We start from the raw sequence: 19,296 nt of genomic DNA on the forward strand, positions 1-19,296 counted from the left end.
GAACCGGACGGCTTGTCTTGGATTTGATGTTGGAAACTTCTAATTGTGTTGGATTGGAACACTAGGCCATCCAACGCCAATGCCCTTGGCTCCGGTTCACGCATTCTCGTCCTGCTGGGCGTCGCTCCATTTCGCGCGTTTCTGCGATCCAACGACCGGCCATCACAACCATCGCCGAGAACCCAGCAGCCAAGTACATCTCCGGGGGGTCTTCTCTGACTCGGCCGGCGAATCCCGCGGTGGGGGAGAACTGCGCGAGACTCAACGGTACTTCCACCTTATGTACAGCCCCGATAGGGCTATGTATCCTTAGTAAGCAGGACGACCCGCTAAGCCCGCTTACAAGACTAGTGCTCCAGCTGCATTGCAGGCCAATCTTGCAGTGAGTGAGGCATTTGGCCCAGCCTCCCCGCCTTCCGCCCGCTCCAGAATGGAAGAAGGAAGAACTGGGACAGACATGTGCCACTATGCGCCTCGCCATGTCATGCACGTACCGCGACGGGACCGCGACACCGCGACCTCGGACACCACATTCACCATCCACTGGAGCAGGCACGATGAAGAATGGGCAATGGACAATTGACTGACGACGCCGGCAGCAGAGAAAAGAAAAGAGCACTCACTGCAAGACATCATGCTGCCCCTTCTGACGGGTTCCCGCCAATCTGTTACCCATCCGGGGGCCTCCCAAGGCCTCGTTGTTTTTGCCCATTATTTCATCTTGTATTTTATTTTAATTATTCCCTCGCACCCTATTTCACCCTATCGCGCCTTTACCGCCTTTCTCGTCTGGTCTCGTCTCGCCTCGTCTTGTCTCGCGACCTCCCGTACCCTTTTTTTTCCTCTCCCTGCCGTACCATATTTCCATTTCCCATTGCTCCCGTCTCCCCTGTCGGCATCATCTATTTCCACCACCTTAAAATTATCAGGGTCCCGGTACTATGGCCACCTGAATGTCCTTCCAGAAACCAGGAGACGGTGGGGACGAGCATGGCTGCGGTTCGCAACTAGCGATTGAGGACAACATCCGTACTCTTAGTAGTACGTTATACTTTTAGGGTCAAAACGTCGTATTTTTCAGCGAGAACGCAGGGATATATATTAAGCTAATCCTTAATAGGTAATTCAGCTTCTACTACCTCCTTATAAGCTAATTAATCTTTAAAGTGTAGTAAATCTAACTTAGTAGCTTATTCTTAGTAAAATAAAGTTTCTCCTAAACTTATAGTTATAATATCTATCTTCTTTAGTACTTTTAAGTTAATATATATAAATACTAGTTTATCTATATATTCTAGCGTTATCTTATTATATATATAGCTATAGAAGAAGTTTTAAATTAAAAAAGATCTCTCTAAAAGTATTAAGTTAGCTATAATACTAAAAAAATATAGAGTAATAACTACTAATTTTAAACCTATAATCTTAGCTTATTACTATATTTTATAAAGCCTCTAATTAAGTTACTAAAAAGAGCTACTAAAGCTATAGATATAGTAGCTATTATAAGCTTAATATACTAAAAATTCACTTTAAACTACCTCTTTATTAATAGGGCTAGCTAACTTATAGAGGATAACTTTAATATAGTTAATAATAAGGTTAATAATATTATTAATAAATATAGAGGGGTTAAAAGTCTAAGTAGCCTAATTATAGTTAGTAATTTATTTTACTTAGTAAATATATAGAATATTATAGAAACTCTCTTATATTATATTTTTAATTAACTTAAATAATCTCTCTAGAATTTTAAGCTCTTATTAAGTTAAGAGTATACCCTACTAATAAGAGATAATATAGCTAAAGTAGCTTTTATTAGCTTTAGAAATATATTATACCTTAATAATTAACTAAAGTAGAATATTAAGTACCTCTAACTTATACTAAAAACCCTAATTATATATATAGTAGTAAGCCTCTTTAATATATTTTAAGAAGTTCTTCTTAAATATATAGGATAAAGTATAATAACGCTTAAGTATAATATAAGAGTATAATAGTAATTAGAAAGTATAAGTCTAACTACCTTAATAAGTAATAACTAAAGTAATAAGAGAGTACTTTATACTATAGTATTTATAGTACTAATAAGTATAGAAGTAAATAAATTAAAGCTTAGAAGTATAGAAAGTATTAATAATAGCTAGTATATACTTAAAAATCTACTTAAAGTAAAGTAGTTATAATATATTACTAATTAGGAGTTAGAAGCTATAAAAGTTATAAAATATACTAAAAATAAAAAGATTAAAGTAGCTTTCTAAGAGAAAATAATATTTCTTTATAACTTTAGTAGTATTAATAGTAAAACTATTAATATAAAATAACTTATTATTAGAGATTAGTTATAGTTTAAGTAAAAGAGAGTAAATAGTAATCTTAACGTTATAGCTATTATTATAAGTATCTTAAGTCTTCTAGTAGAAAGTATACTTATTTAGTATTTATATATATATATTTATAATATAATAAAAAGAGATATTATTAAAGCTATTAAAAATAATATTAATATAAAGTAAGTTAATTAAAGTTTTTAGGACTTATTAGTATATATTCTTATAAACCTTATTAAATAAGTATATTTAAAGTAAGTATAATAAGAGGGGTTACTAATTATTAACCTTACTTAAGATCTTAAAGAAAGTAGTATTATACTTACTAGTATAAGTTTTAAAAAGCTTACTTTTATAGTAAATAGTAGTAATAATAAAGTAATTAAAATATTATAGTAAAATCTTACTTACTTTATTTATTTTAGCTATAAAATAAGTTTAAAGAGGTTATTTATTATAAGATCTTACTAGCTAAGCTTAATATAATTAATAAGTATTAAAATAGCTCTAAAGATAAGTACTTAAACTAGCGAGAGATATATAGTAGTAATTATATTTATAATAAAAGCTTCTAAAGTTTAAATTAGGAAATAAATAGTAAAACTCACTATAGATATTAGTACTAATACGTACTATATTAATATAATAAATAGTAGAAGTAATAAGTTAATAATATTAAAAAAAGTAGTAAAAGTATTAAACTAGAGCTAGAAAATAATATTAGAGAGGATTATTAATTAATCTAGCTAGTACTAGCTATAATAGGCAGTATGCTAGCTATATATAGTTAGTATAGCTGGATTAGGCTTAGCGCCGTTTTGTTCTGTTTTTGTTGTTTTCTATGGAGAGTACAGATACGTCGTTTTTTATGGAAAATACGTATTTTCTCAACCCCTATTCGCAACCCCAGCTCAGGGCAGATACAGATACCTTACACGACAATTCGCTACCTCAAGGGGCCTGTCCGGCACCGCAATTCGACGATTCCCCGATGGGATGGTCTCCAAAGGCCCAAAGCCGAGCCAACAATGGACGAGAATCACCTACGCGCCTCGGCGCAACCTGGTTCGTGTTTCCGCCTGCAAACGCCTGCCGCAGCATCCCCTCTCCGCAATCACCCCGTCTTGGTCGACCGCCTTCTCTCTCGCGGCCTCGCCTAGCTCTCTCGTCGTCCAATTCGTCTTGGGCCTTGCAGTTTGCTCACTTTCGTTCCCTTGTCGGCCCCTTCTCCGTGCGTCTCGCCCATGACCATCAACCGCCAAGGTGAACCTGCTCGAGCCACCTACACCCTTTCCGATATCCGTCTACCGATCCAGTCACACGCCGAACCCCCGGAACTGCCACGCCATGAGAGCCTACGTCTCACTCCAGCTTCTCGCCCTCATGTCCGTGTGTGTGGGGTCGGTCCCTGAAGCCGCCTATCCATGCCGCCGCCGCCGCTGAAGAGAATAGCGACGAGGCGTGCAGCGAGCGACCCAGGCGTCAGTACGAATAGCCCCGAGATACAGATATCCGGAGCACCTCTGCGCCGTGGAGCTGTCGGCTTCTTCCACACAGCCTCCAGTGACCTGGACTCGGATTGCAGTCGTGTTTCCCCCATGCTTCCGAGCCGCTTTCCATTCGCTTGTTTCCTGTCTGCTACTGGGGTATGGTGCCGTGGCTTAAGCGCCATCTTCGGGAGGGTCGTCACATTGCTCCGTTTGGCAAAGACTGAGTGTCCCTCAGAATAGATTGCCAATCTATCGACGGATCAAAGTTGCCAAACATGTGCCAATACATCCGCTCAGCTACCTTGACTGCACGTTCTCTGCTGGTCCACCAAAGCCGAGACATTTGATCACGTCCAGAACAGCTAGCCAAGCAGCCAAAATCCGCCAACCAAAACCCCTTGTCAACAAGACGCTCAGCCTTCAAGACTGTCGCTCAAGTCCGGAAGTCTATCACGATTAATTCGCCCGACTTACAATAAAGTTACCAACCTTAGTTTTGTCCTAAGAAACGCTCCCCACCGCCGAAAAGCCTCATCTACTCGGGACGGTCCTTAGCGTTTCACGCTACTTTCATACGACCGCAGCCATGTGGTCTGGGGCTGGAGCTGCAACTGGGAACAGCCAAGCAGCAGTGGTGAAATCTGAACAAGCACATCTGGTTGCTCGGCGGGCTTTGTTGCTTGCCTCGTCCGGTCTTACCACCTGAACCTAGACACTCTTCCTCTTCTCGTTGCACAACAGAGGCTTTCGCCCGATCTTTTTTCAGATTTTCTGCCCCAAGGATCACAACGTACGAAAAAGACAGCACAGCCTGTGGAAGCTTACGGTGCGGCACGCCCAACCAGCACCCAGCATCTCCAACTACGGTCACAATCGGCCTTCGTACGCCGCCGCCTTTGCTGACTTGAGATGAGGGGGGCTGCTGTCTTAGCGCAACCACAGCCGCAACCAGATGGGACAAGATCTGTGGTCGTACCTTTTTTCCAGTCTCCTTCTGACGTCTTGTCAGCGAATGTCTTGTTGACGTAAGAATAATTCACGATCCTAGTGGCCACGCGGGTAACACTTCGCACTAACACCCGGCGAGGTTGACGGCTGTGGCTCTAAACTGGTGCTACCGTTTTCAACGAGGATTCACCAAACTCTTGCGGCATTTCAGGGCTTGACACCATAGGACTAGGCTCAAGAAGTCACAGAGCCGATTATACTTGACTTCGCCATGCTGGGGTTATTGAAGAACCCTTGCGGCCGACGTACACATATTGGCGTCACTCACTTCAGAGGTTTACTTCGCGGCATACGATTGCCGACGTCATGGCCTCATCACGGACGTCTTTCTTGCGTGTCCTGGGTCTGATCTCCCAGTTCATGAGCAACCGAGCAGAGATCGGACGGTGGAGGCGTTCCGTTGCGAACCGGAGAGGGAGACATTCGTGCTCAGTGAACCCCCACATCGCGACCGTCTCGTTGTGTTTTTGAGAACTCGAGCATCTCCTTTGGGCCCAACCAGGCCAGCCTAGGTGATGAACAAAGGCGCCGTCGTCAGCAATTCTCCCCATACCGCAATGCAACCCTCCATCACTACATCCACAGCGGAGAGCGGGAGGCTCGCGATGTCTGATAGCGAGCCAATAAGTGGATCTGATATGATCCATCATGGCCTTCACGCTGGCGCGGCGCAGAATACCCGTGGGCACAACCTGATTAGTCCCGTATTTCCACTCATCATTCCTCAGAATAGCAACGGCGTGTAGAGTCCGATTTCAATGCCACCTTGGGTCTTTTTCCGGCGGCGCTAAGGCTGAGGGTCCGTGGCGCCGACTCAGCTCCCGGGCAAAGCGTCAGACGGGACAAACGGCCACACGTTTTTCGAGAGGCATCACACATGTGTTGTTGCGCGACAGCAGCTGCATCTGGACTGGGCGTGAGATGGCTAACGCTGAAGAGGCACTTTGGCAGAGTCCAGCCCTCAGCCACCCGAGCCGCCGCCTCCTCTCGTCATTGGGGTTCACTCATCTGAGACCTCGCCCTCCCCAATCGTCCATCCGCAATCAATTGCGCGGCGGAAGACGATCCGTGAACGCTTCCCGCTCCCCACATTCCCGCCGCCGGTCTCCCTAATTCTAGGGGCTTGCGAATGGACGTCAGTTCCACCAATCTGCTGCTAGGACCGAGATGGGGAGACCGTAGCATCCCGTTTAGTCGAGGCCAGTTCGAAATGTTCCGATTCATCCAAACAATCATGTCCCCGGATCTTGGCACATTGTTCTCAGCACTCAGCTGGCCGGCAGGCTTTCGCCGAACAATGTGTTCGAAATGAAGCGGCCGACGGACCTTGAGGCCCGGACCAAAATACAGTGCGGTCCGAAGAGGCGAAGGTCAAGACGGACGACCACTTCGCCTCTCCATGCATCCTCCCTGGTGTCAAGTGGACCGTTACGGCTGCCCAATGCCATGTTTCGAACCGGCGGTTCTTGCTCCCTTGGATAGGCAGAAACCGCTCGTACGCCGCATCGACACGATTTCCATGACATCGTCGATGATGAGATCACCATTGACTTTCCCCAGACCAGCCGTTGCCCGCATTCTGTCTCGAACAGCAGCGCACAGCCGTCTGCAGAGTCATTACTGTGGTAAACTATGGCAAATGGCAATGCGGACCTGCGAACACGCTTACATTTAGAGTTTAGTCCTCTTGTGTTGAGACGTTCAAGAGAGTCTTGACTCGATAAACATTCAGGCGTTTCGGCGGGGACTCCCCATCCGAAGAATGCGGGCAAGCGTTCCAACGCGACCTCAAGTGTGTCTGGAACCCAGATGACGGGCACAGAACAGTATGAACATTGCAGACAATATGCCCATTGTCTCGACAGTTCCCCCATTTCTCTGCGTGTATTCCTGCTTTTGGCAGTTGGTCACTGGCATCCATTGCTCGTAAAATGCCCCATTTTGAAAGATACGACAAAGCAAAAAGATGCCAGAGGGCGTTGCCAGAAATCTCAACTGCTCTTTAGACAAGACATGTCCCCGCATCTTGAATTGAGAGGAAAACGAAGCAGTCGACAGTTTCTTATTTTTCCCTCACTCCTTCGTTTTCCCAAGTCAACGCCCGTCATCACGCAGGCAAGCGGCGCAGGGCGCGGATCCCAAAATCCTGGGAACCAAGGAAACATTTGCTACACCATCACACATACCGGGCACCGAGGCTGAAATCTAACCTCCAAACCCCCCGCACGATCAGACGACCAATCGGAAGGAAAACTCCTCACGTTTTTTCTTTGTCTCTTTCCCAGAGGCACAGAGTTGTCAGGGTGCCTGATAGCGCCATGGCTGGGCCGGTTCTTTTCAGCCTCGCGAAACCGTGGTTTTCAGGAGCTCAGAGCGCAGCGTCGCTAACAAAACATGCGACGCGCCCTGTATCGAAGGTTTCAGGAGCTCGCCAGAGCTTCCCCCCTCCTTGGATGAGCATTGGATCCCATCCCGCCCCGATGGCCGCCATAAGCATGTCGGCCACGTTTCTCCTTTCTTTTCTCCGTCTCTGTTCCTTCCTTCTTACTGCTCTGCATCTCTGATTTTCCTTCTTGCGAACTCAATCGCGCATCTTGCATTGTCGAACAGCATTCGACTCAACCTGCTCCATCCTTGCACATCAACTCTTGAGCAGCCGGTCCTCCTTCCTGCGAGCCGTTTCTTTTCTTCCACTCTGTAACATACCACTTTACGCATAGCCATCCATACCCCTCCCACGTCCACACCTGTGACGCGATCATCATCATGCTGGCAAGTTTGACAACCAAGATGGCCCTCAAGAAGGTGGGCCTCAACAGCAAGTCCTTCGACTTTAGCGGCGGCGGCTCCACGGACTCCAAGTCCAAGAGCGGGAGCAACGCGGGCCTGGATGACATCGAGGCCGAGAACACAAACGGCGGCTGGCCGGCGTGGATGTCGATGAAGTCCCTGCCCATCACCGTCGCCCCGTGGTTCTCCCCGCCCCCGCCCCCGGTCCCCGTCGCCGACCCGCCCAAGATCGGCGACCTCGCCCCGTTGGACCGCGACAGGAAGCTCGAGTTCGGCCGCGGCAGACCGGTGCTCGTCGTCTTCCTGCGATGTGTCGGCTGTGCCTGTACGTCTGATCTGTCTTTTACCGCACTTACACAGACCCTTCCCTTCCCTTACGCGACCTGCATATCTGCTCCCGTCACCTACATATGCAGCCCAACCAACACCACCTTCTTGTTGGGATGATCCTATTCGGCGCATTTCTGAGAGATAACATGCTAATAACCTCTTCCAACAACAGTCGCGCAAAAGACCTTCCTGGCCCTCCGCACACTCGCCAACAAGCACGCAAACAACCTAACCTGCATCGCCGTCTCCCACTCCTCCGCGGCCGCCACGCAAAAGTGGGTGGACCTGCTCGGCGGCGCCTGGAACGTCCAGGTCGTCATCGACGAGGACCGCGCCATCTACGCCGCCTGGGGCCTCGGCCTCGGGTCCGTCTGGTACGTCTTCAACCCCACGAGCCAGATGCAGGGGTTCAAGGAGAAGGGGTGGCTCGGCGAGAAGGTCGCGGGCGCGATCCAGCGGACGGGAGCGGCCGGGCCGTCGGCGAGCGGGGCGTCTGCTGCTGCGCCGCCGCTGCAGAGGAGGGGGACGTCTGCGAGCGGCAAGGGCGCGGCGGCCGCGGATCCTGCGGCCGATGGGCTGCCGGCCGAGGTCGAGGGGCCTAGCACGGTTATGGGGAACAAGTGGCAGACTGCGGGCGCGTTTGCGGTCGACGGGCGGGGGACGGTGGTCTGGGGCGGCAAGGCGTTGAGGGCTGACGATCCCATGGACTTGGGTGCTGGATGTGCGGCGCTGGGGTTGTGAAGAGGCCGTTGGACGATGAACAGCTCGGCGTTGGGATCAGTTTGATACACTTATTTTGGGGGGGGGTACAGGCGCACGGGCTGGTGGCGATTCATGTTGGATAGCGTCTTCTTTTCTTGCTAGTTGGAAATGAACTTGATGTCAAGTCTAAGCTGTTGGTTGGAACGGTGCAAGTTCAACTACTAGTCTTGTCGTGTTGGTCGGTGACTTCATGCTCTTGTCACTTGATTGGCTTGCGACGGCCCCGGAGGAGTTAGTTGTCCGCGCAAGAGCTTTGAGGCGTATCGCCAACTTGACAAGTGACTTTGTCAGAGCTCGATGGTTGGATCTTGGTCCGTTGTGATAATACATCCTGAACGATGGTTGGCTCCAATCACCTTCCACGGCGGAGCTGGCCAGACTCGACAGCTGAGTCACGCCGATGCAACAAATTCACCGTCCAACAGATGTTTCTTGCTCTTGGATCTTCTAGACAAGCCCTTCTGGAACTTCAACAGCTATTGGCTTGTTGCCTTTCTCGTGTTGGTCCCATCCTCCCTGTTACTCAGTCGCATAGCTCCAAGCTTCCCAAACAACGAGGAGCCAAACAGTGATACAGAGTCAAAGTCACTAGGACATATCCTACCTCGCACCGGCGTCCAGATGTAAACCAACGCCAGTTGGAACTCCAGCTCGAGACCCCCTTCTCTCTCTATGGCTGGAGAGTACGTCCCGAAAGAACCATGCTCGACTCGGAATCCCCTCGCAAGGCAGCCTACCTGGTATTCCAACAAAGCATGGGTCCGTCTATATTGCCGTCACATGCTAAAGGGTCCAAAGAAACCCGCGAACCCTGATGGGCTGCTTCCGTCTGGGACAATATCGCCAACCCGTCAAGGTTCTCTCTCTCTCCCCGACTCCGGGCGCAGAAGCAAAAAACGCCTCAATCGTCATCCCAAAAAAGCTCCCCTCCAAAGTGACTCCACCGCGTAGGAGAAAAAGAAAGCCGTCAAAGACGTCATCACCACAAATAGAAACAAAAAAAACGCCTCAATAAACATAATCCATGTGGCCAAACTATACCTAACAAACCCCCTCTTAATCCCCCACCCATTTCTCCAAGCCACACACACACGCACAAAAACAAAAGTGTGGGGGTCCGCCCGGCCACATATCCTGCGCCCGGGCCTCTCCCCCCTCCCCCCTCCCCATCCCGCGGCGCGGACCGCAAGCCACAAGCAACCACCGCCCGGGTCGCGGCGAGGTCAGTGTTGCGATCCAACGTTCTCCTACCTACCTTAGGTACTCTACTCCGTACTCCCGCCCTTCCCCAAACCTGGGACGGGGAAAAGGGCCCGTTGGCGAAAATCCACGGTCGAATAACCTGCGGCCCATAAAGGTACTTCTACACAAGCCGAGGCCAAAACTGCATACATCGAATCCCATCCGTGACAGTGACTACACTTCGGGTCGGGCCCCAACCCGACCCGGCGGCCCTGGGTCCGGCCGCGGTAACAGCCGCAGGCAGACCTCTTCGGCGTCCTCACGGCCCAATACCCAACCGTTCCAACACATTTTACACTTTCCCTCCTCTCCCATCTGCCATGGACACGGAACCAGCTAGGCAAGTCCCGAGCCGGCCGTCGTTGGGAAAGAGCAAAATTCTACCTCGCCATCCGGGAAAACTCTCCCAGCCCAGAGAGAGGGGGCGATAACACCTCACGCCGTACCAACGCAACGTCCAAGGTTCCGCCCCGAGACTCAAGGTTCGGCCCTTGGGGGCGCGCGGGTTCAGACTCTGATCCGCGTACACCACCTATTAGTTAGTTTCTCAAATGTCATATTACCATTGACTCGACGGAGAATGTCGCCATAGAGCCAAATTTACAAGATGAACACGCGGACGGGACAGACGTGGGGGGACAAAAAAAAAGCATGTTTGTTTTCATTAGATTGCCTGCTCCAACCCCAGAGCAAAGCGTGCAAAGAGTAGCATCCGAGTCCGTCCCTCTCCAACGCATCCGATGTTGATCTATCCACCCCGAACCCCGTCTTCATGTAGTCAAGTTCCCTTTCGTTTCCCAGTTCAATAAAGGCGCGAGAACCCTATTACGACTCGGTATGGTCTCCCAGTGTTCGAGATCCCCTTCGAGTGCCGAAAAAAGGCAGAAAACTCCCCACGACGCGACCTCCAGTGATAAACCCCGAGAAGCAGAAAAGGAGGAAAAAAAGAGGAAAGAAAAGGAAATATCCCCCCATGAGAAATGACAACCCACAAACACCCCGTATCCCAAACCCCTGTTTTTTGTGATTTTATCGCCGCGTGATGAGAGAGTCGTCTCTGTGTGCTGTGTCAACTCCCCGGATGTGCGTTTCCCAGTCCCAACCCATTCGAGTTAAACCAGTATCGAGATCCACGCCCACGCCGATGTATGCTCGCAATTTCGAATCATAAGGTTGCCCTTCGTCGCTTTTTGGCACCCGAATTCATCCAATGCCCAGCTCCGAAGGACAACGTTCCCAAGAACCAAAAAAATGTCGTTCCCGCTCCGTGCTCGCCTTCGCCAGAATTCCCAGATCATCCGAAACATTCCCAGACGCTGCGATATTCCCGCCGAAGCTTGTGTCAAACCCGAAGCCAACTCGTGTGTAAAACCCCTGTCCACGCCCATGTGACATGCATCTCTTTTTCCCGTAGCAATACTTTCGACTCCGTGATTGCAGAATGCGGTTCGTGTAAAAGAAAACTCCTCAAAAGATGCCGAAAAGACACCCTCACTCCGAATACCGTGTTGAGCCCGAGGTATATATCATGTTTTCCGTGTCCGAGGAGAAAATCAATCCAGACCGAAAACAAACTAAAAAACCACCCACGTAAACGGTTAAGTCATCGAGCCCCTTTTTTTCATTCAGTCTGTAGATGCGCCGCGGCGCTGTCTCCTCGGAGGGGTCTTTGGATTGGGCGTCTGGGTTTCCTAACCCCAGACGCTAGCAGGAGGCTGGCTCAGTCCGGAGGACTGAGGGCCCCAGACCCCATTGCCACGGCCCCAACCGCCGGGAGAGGCGAGGGGGGTGGTGGATCGCTTCGAAGACGAGTTCGAGGCACCAGTCGGGGTGCCGGAGGGACGAGTACCGATGGGAGCAACCGTCTGGGCCGGCTTGGATCCCGGCATCTCCTGGCGAGGGGGGGAGCCACCAGGGGAAGAGTTGTTGGTACGGGCGGCGGCCTGGCTAACAGCCGACTCGAATGCGCTCTTGTTGTTAGGAGCGTTCGGCTGAGGGCTGGCAGTGCTGCCAGCACGAGAGCCTTGCTCGCCCGGGGGACCAGCGATGGGACCGGGGCCGTCAGTGACAGAGACGGGCGTGTTGGCATCACCGTGAGGAGGGGGACCGCGGGTGATGTCGTACGTCAAGGGCGACTGGCCCCGCAGGCTGGAAGGACCACTGTGTCCAGGCACGCCAGGACGCACGGCGCCAGTCTCGTCGACGTAGCCTCCCTTCTCGGCAAACTGGCCCTCGCCGTACAAGGCGCTCCGCTGCCGAGCGATCAGCTCGCGAGTCTCCTCCTCGGACATGGCCTTGTTGCCGTAGGGGATGTCAGAAACGACAGCTGCGCGCACGTTGTGGTTAGCCTAAAGTCCTCTCAAGTGCCCATGTCTTACGTGAAGGGGTGGGACAGGAAGGTCTTTCAGGGAGACATCTCTCGACAGTAACATGACGGGGCAGCAGGATGTTGCATGATGGTGAAACCCCTCGGCCTGAATTATCTATTTTTTCTTCTTCTTTGCTGTCTCCCCTGTGGACAATGAAGTTTGTGTGCTATACAGTAGAGGGCGGCCTACTTCGCTGGTATTGCTGCTCAGTGTGGAGGTTGCGCAGCTCCCGCTCCCGTTGAGCGGCCATCCTTCTCTTGGCCTGCATCATCTGTTCCGCGTCGTTGGATCCTCGGGAGGACTGGTGGCGCTGAGAGGCGTAAAAGTTTTGGAGGTTCGAGTTCGGGTGGCCTCGGGCATCATCGAACTGGTTCATCGAGTGCGGTCGCGGACCGGCTCCAGCTCCAGCTCCCATGCGTCCGGCTGCGAGGTCTGCGTCAGCAGGGGAAGGCCGCGGATTTGCCCGCCAAGTGCGAGCAGACTTACTGAAGTCGAGAGACTTTCTGGCGGGACCAGGACCAGCAGGGCCCATCTTGGGGCCGCCAGGGGTTGGGTACTCACGTCGACCGCCCATTCCGTAAGACTTCCCGCTCTTGGCGAGATTCTCGTATGCACGATCAACCTCTGTAGGCCTAGCAGTCAGTGTCCGTACCACATCTAAAGTATCAACTCGTCAGCTGGGTCTTCCTGCGCGCGACGCCTGCCGGGCGCGAGTCCGCAGAGAAACTCGCGCTGGGCTGACCGTCGGCCACGCGCTGGAGAGAACAGTAGACCTACCCTCAAACTGGTAGAAGAATGCGAAGTCGTCCTGAGCCGTGGGGCCGCTGGCACCTGTTGACGGGAACCTCGAGTCAATTCCGGTTTCCGATTGTTGTTGAATTTGGCGATGTTGCGACTGGGCCGACTCACCAGCACGGACAGGAGGCGCTTGGTGTTCCCAGTTGTTCTGGCCGGGATTGGACCATTGAGGGTTGTTCTCGTAGTAGGACATGATGGCGGTGCTGGTGGTGCTTCGCTGGACTTGAAACCGGAAGGCCGCTGACGGGTCTGTCTGAGGGATTTGAGGCTCGGAGACCGAAGAGGAGGCTGGACTCGATTATGTCTTTGTTCTTCGGAGTCGAATTAGTTGAGATAGTCTCAAAGCGACGTTCGGGGCCAAAGGCGCGGATGGGAAGCCTTGGAAGAACGGTGTCGCAAATGGATGGGTGGAAGGCGCCGCGGTGTCAGGGGAGAGGCCAACGGGGAGGGACAGGGAAAATAAATTTTCTGGGTATGGGCGGCGCCGCGCTTAAATGTCTCGCGGCTTTTTTTGCGCCGGGGGGTCGCAACGAACAGACAGGGAAACCACTCACCAAAGGGGAAAAAAAGAGGGACGGGGTTGTTTCCAGACGTCGTTGCGCGGAAATGTCGAGTCAACGGCCGGCGATGTTGCAGACGCCAGAAACAGGACCAGAGGAAACAAGACGGTTGGCTTCAAATGCGCGTGTGCGAGAGAGTGGTTTTCGGAGTTTGAGAAGGAGTCGGAAACTTGTCGACGAAGGTGGCGGCGACGGCAAGGACGACGACGTGTGCGTTTTGGGGCGGGCGACAAGAGAGTGTGTGGGAAGCGACACTACACGGCGGCGAACTGGCGGGTCGAGTCGGGTCTATGCCTAATGAGACGGTGCGGGCGGTGCGGTGCGGTACGGTGCGGCCAGGTTGGCTGGAGTTTTGGCGGCAGTGGGTGCTTCTTCTTCTCCTCTTGCTGGGGAGGGTTGGCCTTTTTTTCAGACGGATGCTTGATTGTCCTTCAGACCGTGGCGAGGGAATGCGTTACTTGAGGCAGGCAGGAGGAGGGCAGGGCAGGGAGAAAGCCACAAAGAGAGTGATGATGATGACTCTTGTTTGCTAGTGCAACCGATCCCAGGTGGCAGGAATTAAGAAAAAAAAGGACGAGAGGTGAGGAAAAAAAGAGTGGGAGAGCAAGGGAAGGCACACACAACACACGCACACACACTCACACCACACCGGACACCTCAGTCGTGGACAGACACCCACCTCAGGAACCGTAGGTAGCCAACGCGGAAGGCAAAAAGGGCAGTCGCTGCTGCGTGGACGGAGCAGGCTTGCGCTGCAATTGGAGTTCGGCAGCAACAGGACTCCAGCCAAGGAAAGAGTGGAGGTCTAGGAGGAGAATACCAACGGGAGGTGAGTGAGGTGCCTTCCTACTGCGTACCTAGGTAAGGTACTTGCCTGGCTGGGTATTCGTAGCTAGGTACATAGGTATTCGTAGGGGCAGGCAGAGGCAGTAGTAGGAAGGAGGTAAGGTGAGGTGAGGAAGGGGGGGGGAGGGGGGTGGGTGAGGTGCCAACCGGGAAGGCAAGGAGCACTAGCACCGCGAGGGAAAGGACGCTGGGGCAGACAGGCAAGGGCCAAGCACAGCACACACAGCTGCAGAGCAGAGCAGAGCGCCGGACACTTGCCTCCCACCACACTCACAGCAAAGTGGACGACGCCCACACCAGACGTCAATCCCGTGGAAGTCGAAGTCGAAGTTCGAAGGTGGGAAGGGGACGTGTGGATGGGGATGGGGATGTGGATGGGGAAGGGGGTGTGCACCGAAACAGGTGCGGGAAAGAGCGGCCTGGGACCGACGGGGACACACACACCACCACACACCATACAGAGGACGGCTACACTGGGGACGTACTCGTAGATTCTGGGACTGGGACTGGGATTTGGGGGGCAGGGGAGGGGGTAGGAACGATGAACGGGACGCTATGTACCTTAGCATGTACTGCGTAGTAGGCGTTGGCGGCGCTGGCACGGGAGGAGGAAGTGGAAGAAGACGACGACGGGGTGGGGGTGGCCGAACAGGAGGACCTACTAACACTACATCAGGCTGGGAAGGTCTTCGTGCTGCATTGGAGCCGTGTTGGTGTTGGTGGTGAGATGTGTGTAAGAGCGCCGTTCAATCTCCTTCTCCTTGTGCGTGATATTTGCCTCACCACGGTCTGCGATACCTATCTGGATGACTCGGATCAAATTTTTTAAAGCCCATCTCTATTTCCGGCACGCCTGCTTACTCAGGTAGGTTCCTACCTGCCTCCTGTCGCCTGCATACTCTGAACCAAATACCTGGGCCGGCTCGACGGCGGACAGACAAGGCCCCAGGAGACTGGACTGGACAGGACTGGACTGACTGACTGGCCGAGAACCGTCGCCTGCCCCCGGATTCCTCTCCGAAATACTGGGTTTCCGTCTCCCTTTTTGACTCCGTGCCCCCAAGAATTCTGAAGGTGTCTGGTGATTACTCGCCGACATCCCACACACGGCGAGGGAGACGGTGTCCCGGACACAAGCAAGTCGAGACGACATGAGACAAGACACTTCCTTCAGAGGCACGTACCGCAGCACCGCCAGTCGGTAGGGAACGGTTGAATGTGAATCGCGTTCTGCCGACCTGCTGCCCAGTCTAATCACTTTGCATTTCGGGATTGCCCTTGAATATCTGAAGAAGCCCGCCTACTGTGCAGTACCTATTCTCTCCTTTCCCTACTGTCGCTTTCTAACCCGTTTCCTTCATCTGATATCTCGTCGTTAAACGGCTTGGACCTTCACCAGCGCTACAGTAAGTACAAAGTATCTCCGAAGGAGGAGTGAACCCCGCAACGGGGTGAGAGAGGGGGCGTGTTGCGATAAAAAAAAGAAAAAAAAGCCGAGGAAGCTTGTGGAGGGCTTCTTTGTTAGTGACCGGCTCCCTGTCCGCGCTCCCCAAAAACGAGATTTCGACGTCGGTTGTCGCCTGTGGACAGTCGCCAGACGCTATTGCCAGCCTGCGGTTGTCGGGGATAATTAGGATTCGACATCGCGTGGGAAAGACGCAATCAGTTGAACATAATCTCACAGTGACCCATCAGCAGAGTTCGTGGGCGAACCAGGGCGAAGTCAATGTCGACGGGCGATCCACTGGAGAAGCACCGCGAGATTGAGATGGAGAAATTCCCTACCTGGTCTTGTTAGTCTCGTCGCCCGCCGCCCCCCTTGGATCGATCTCAGATTCATGTCTCCGGCCAGGCACGAGTCCGAGTTGAAGGACCTGGGCGAGAACGATGACGGAGTTTTGATTGACAGAGACAAACATGCTTCGTCTTCAAGGGGTAAGGGGGAAACCGTCCCGCAGGGCAGAGACAGCACCCACAGGTTTACAAAGACGGGGGAGGAATGAAAAAATAAAAGACGATAGGCAAAAAGTCGCGGGTAAGGTACGGTACTATTGTTAAAGTACCCTACCTACAGCGCAGTTACATGCCCAGTTCCCATCAAAATCTCCATTCAAGTTCTTGCCTTAGCGCCGTTTCGACTTCACTGTGTCGGTACCTCTGCATGTCTTGAGTTCCCGTCCGCGTCCTTGTTCTTCCCAGGCATTCCCATACTCGTCCAACGTCGTTCCTTTGGCTTCCCCTGCGCGTCTTGCCCTTGGGTTCCGACACTGCCAGTGGTCTCCTTTTCTTTTTGTGTCTTGTTCTTTACGATCGTCTGGCCCGGTGCCTCTCCGCCGAAGCCCTGTGCTGGCAGAAACGGAAACACCAAACTGCAGAGGTGCACCATGGTAACCCCACTCCACTTAGCTTCGGGGACAGCCCAGTATCTCAACGACCCGAAATAATGACTGGATCGTCTGTGGACCAGTGCGTGGAGAGAACCCCTGTCAACCACTTAAACCTCTGGCAGCCCAGCGGGTGGTCAGTGACGCTGGTAAGGAAGACGTACCCACCCAAGTATCGGCTGTATCGCAGACCGCAGACCGCAGACCGCACTTGCAGTTGCAGTTGCAGTTGCAGTTGCAGTTTCCCATCCATGGTTGCAGACCGCAGCTTCCTCAGTTCCTCCTCGACGGGACTTAGTAATACGCGTGGCTTCCTTGCCTCACCAACACCTGCTCACTTGACCTGACCATTTTTTGGGCAGTGTGCGGTAGGAAGGAGGGCCTTGGACTCGTTTCTTTCTGCTCCGGGCTACTGTTGCTCCTGCTCCTCGCAGCCGCCTGCCGCAGCACGCACACTGCATATTCAGCTGCACCTGCACCGGATACGTCTCTGGGAACCCAATGTGAGTCTTTCAAATGTCCAAAATGCATCATTCGCAGGGCTAGCTGCCTTTCAGGCAGAGCGGCAGAACAGAGATGCGGATACGGATGCGCGGGCAAGGGGCCCAGGACTAGGACACCTCACCTCTGCATTCAACGGCCAGCACACTCGCACACCACACACGTACAGATACACCCACGCGCAAATCGAGGCACACACACCTCGACAACCTGGAAACCACTGCTGCTTGCTGGCTTGCGCAGACAAAGTCCATCGATTCCACGATCTTTTCCTCCGGCCTAGCAGGTGTCTGTTCGGTTTCCTTCACCCCGGATTACGTCTCGTCACATCTCAAATTGTGGCTCCTGCCTCTACACCAGCCAATATTTCCAGCACTTTCCAATTGCACCAGTTATCCGATCCACTTTGGGGGCCTATTTCCGCCATGTCAAATGTATCTCTGTCCCAAGCAACAGCCGCAAACCACTTCCTCGTCACATGCGCCGCTCACCTCTCACGCTTTCCTTGAACTCGATGGTCTTGGGCTAAGCAAATCTTCTACCTGTCTGGATAAACGCCCGTCATCAGTTCGTTTTCTCCATCTCGACAAATTTCCAACCGGAGCAAACCGCAGGGCCACGGCCGAGAGCCTCCCATCACCACTTCAAACCCCGGTACTCTGGTGGGCCGCAAATCTGCCCTCTGCACGTTCGAGTAACACAGGAATCTTCCTCTTCGCGAGCCTGCAGATGACCCCTTTTCTTGATATTGCAGCCGTCGCCCAAACTCTCCCCTACGGCCTTACAGCAACCTCTGCACCACCTGGCAGCCGGCTTTTGTGTCCTGACTCCTACGACGTAGCAGGCCTGACAGCATGGTACAGCACTGGCCGAGAACGCTCTGTGGCCCTTTAGACCATTGCCCATCCACCCCGGCAGCCGTCTTGTCATCGTGTCGGTAATTAGCCTTCCTATCCCCCATCTTCTTGGACGGATCTAGCCCGGCGGCTACTGGCAGCGTTGGGTCCAGCAGTTACGTCAGCTGAAGCCCAGCCCTCTCTCCTCAAGATGCGATTCGGTCGATTAACGTCTCAGATGGCCGCTCTTCATTTTCTAGCTATGTGCTTGGAGCTCTGGGGGCCAACCTACCGGAGCTAGGTAGGTTGTCTAGGTACTTTGCCTTATCCGCTGACCAGGTACCGGCTCCTTGTTCAGCGAACGTCGTTACCTCGCCTTCAAGGCTTCAACACCTTGCTAGCATCTTGGCCATGTCTACAGGGATATGCCCTCTCCCAGGAACAACCCCTTTGGCCATGTTTCTTGCACTGCGACTGCGAAGAGGGAGGCCGCGACGGGGCGTTTTACAACATCGGCCAGCTTCAACTCGTTGACTCTCGTCACCTACACTTGAACGATTGCGCAGGACGATTCGATTGAGTCGGAATGCCTCCGCGTACTACCCCGCACAGTACTGTACATAGCAGGCCGCACATTACACCTAACTTCGGGGGTCCATCCATTCGGCGGCGCCCTCACTGCCCGTCTGCTCCAATGGACCGACTCTCCCGCCCGTCCTTCCCCATAAGCATGAGTTGGCGGGATTCCGTCGGCATCGGAATGCGGATATCCCCCTTCTGTTGAGCAGCATACACCATACGCAATGAGCTTATTAGGACCGTCTTTTCGGAGGCAAGACGGCCAATATTCAACCACTAGGCAATATCAAATGCTGGGTGCCAGTATGATCTTCATCTTCGCCGCCCGGCCTTCCGCTCCACACCGCAAATCGCGAGCGTTCTAGAAGTGCGGACCATTGTCACCCCTGGCACCCCCCGGCACAGACAACCTGTGTCTGTACTTGCAGATATCACACACCTCGTCTCTCGCTGTTCGGATTTCCC

At 52.4% G+C, this 19,296-nt stretch overlaps 2 protein-coding genes across 2 annotated transcripts; one reads left to right on the forward strand and one right to left on the reverse strand.

The window, feature by feature from the left end:
- Window positions 1-7,624: 7,624 nt before the first annotated feature.
- On the forward strand, window positions 7,625-8,695 carry CGCS363_v012114 (uncharacterized protein; the record flags this gene model as incomplete). Its single annotated transcript, XM_036643963.1, has 2 exons — window positions 7,625-7,949; window positions 8,127-8,695. 2 exons carry the CDS (start codon window positions 7,625-7,627, stop codon window positions 8,693-8,695), a joined length of 894 nt encoding a protein of 297 aa, XP_036490897.1.
- Window positions 8,696-11,649: 2,954 nt separating this feature from the next.
- On the reverse strand, window positions 11,650-13,318 carry CGCS363_v012115 (uncharacterized protein; the record flags this gene model as incomplete). The annotated part of the gene is made up of 4 exons (XM_036643964.1): window positions 11,650-12,284; window positions 12,517-12,750; window positions 12,814-12,951; window positions 13,105-13,318. The coding sequence occupies 4 exons, from the start codon at window positions 13,316-13,318 to the stop codon at window positions 11,650-11,652; spliced, it is 1,221 nt and encodes a 406-aa protein (XP_036490896.1).
- Window positions 13,319-19,296: the final 5,978 nt, after the last annotated feature.

This window comes from Colletotrichum siamense (genome assembly GCF_013390195.1).
Source record: "Colletotrichum siamense strain Cg363 chromosome Unknown KSG_Cg363_contig08, whole genome shotgun sequence".
NCBI lineage: Eukaryota > Fungi > Ascomycota > Sordariomycetes > Glomerellales > Glomerellaceae > Colletotrichum > Colletotrichum siamense.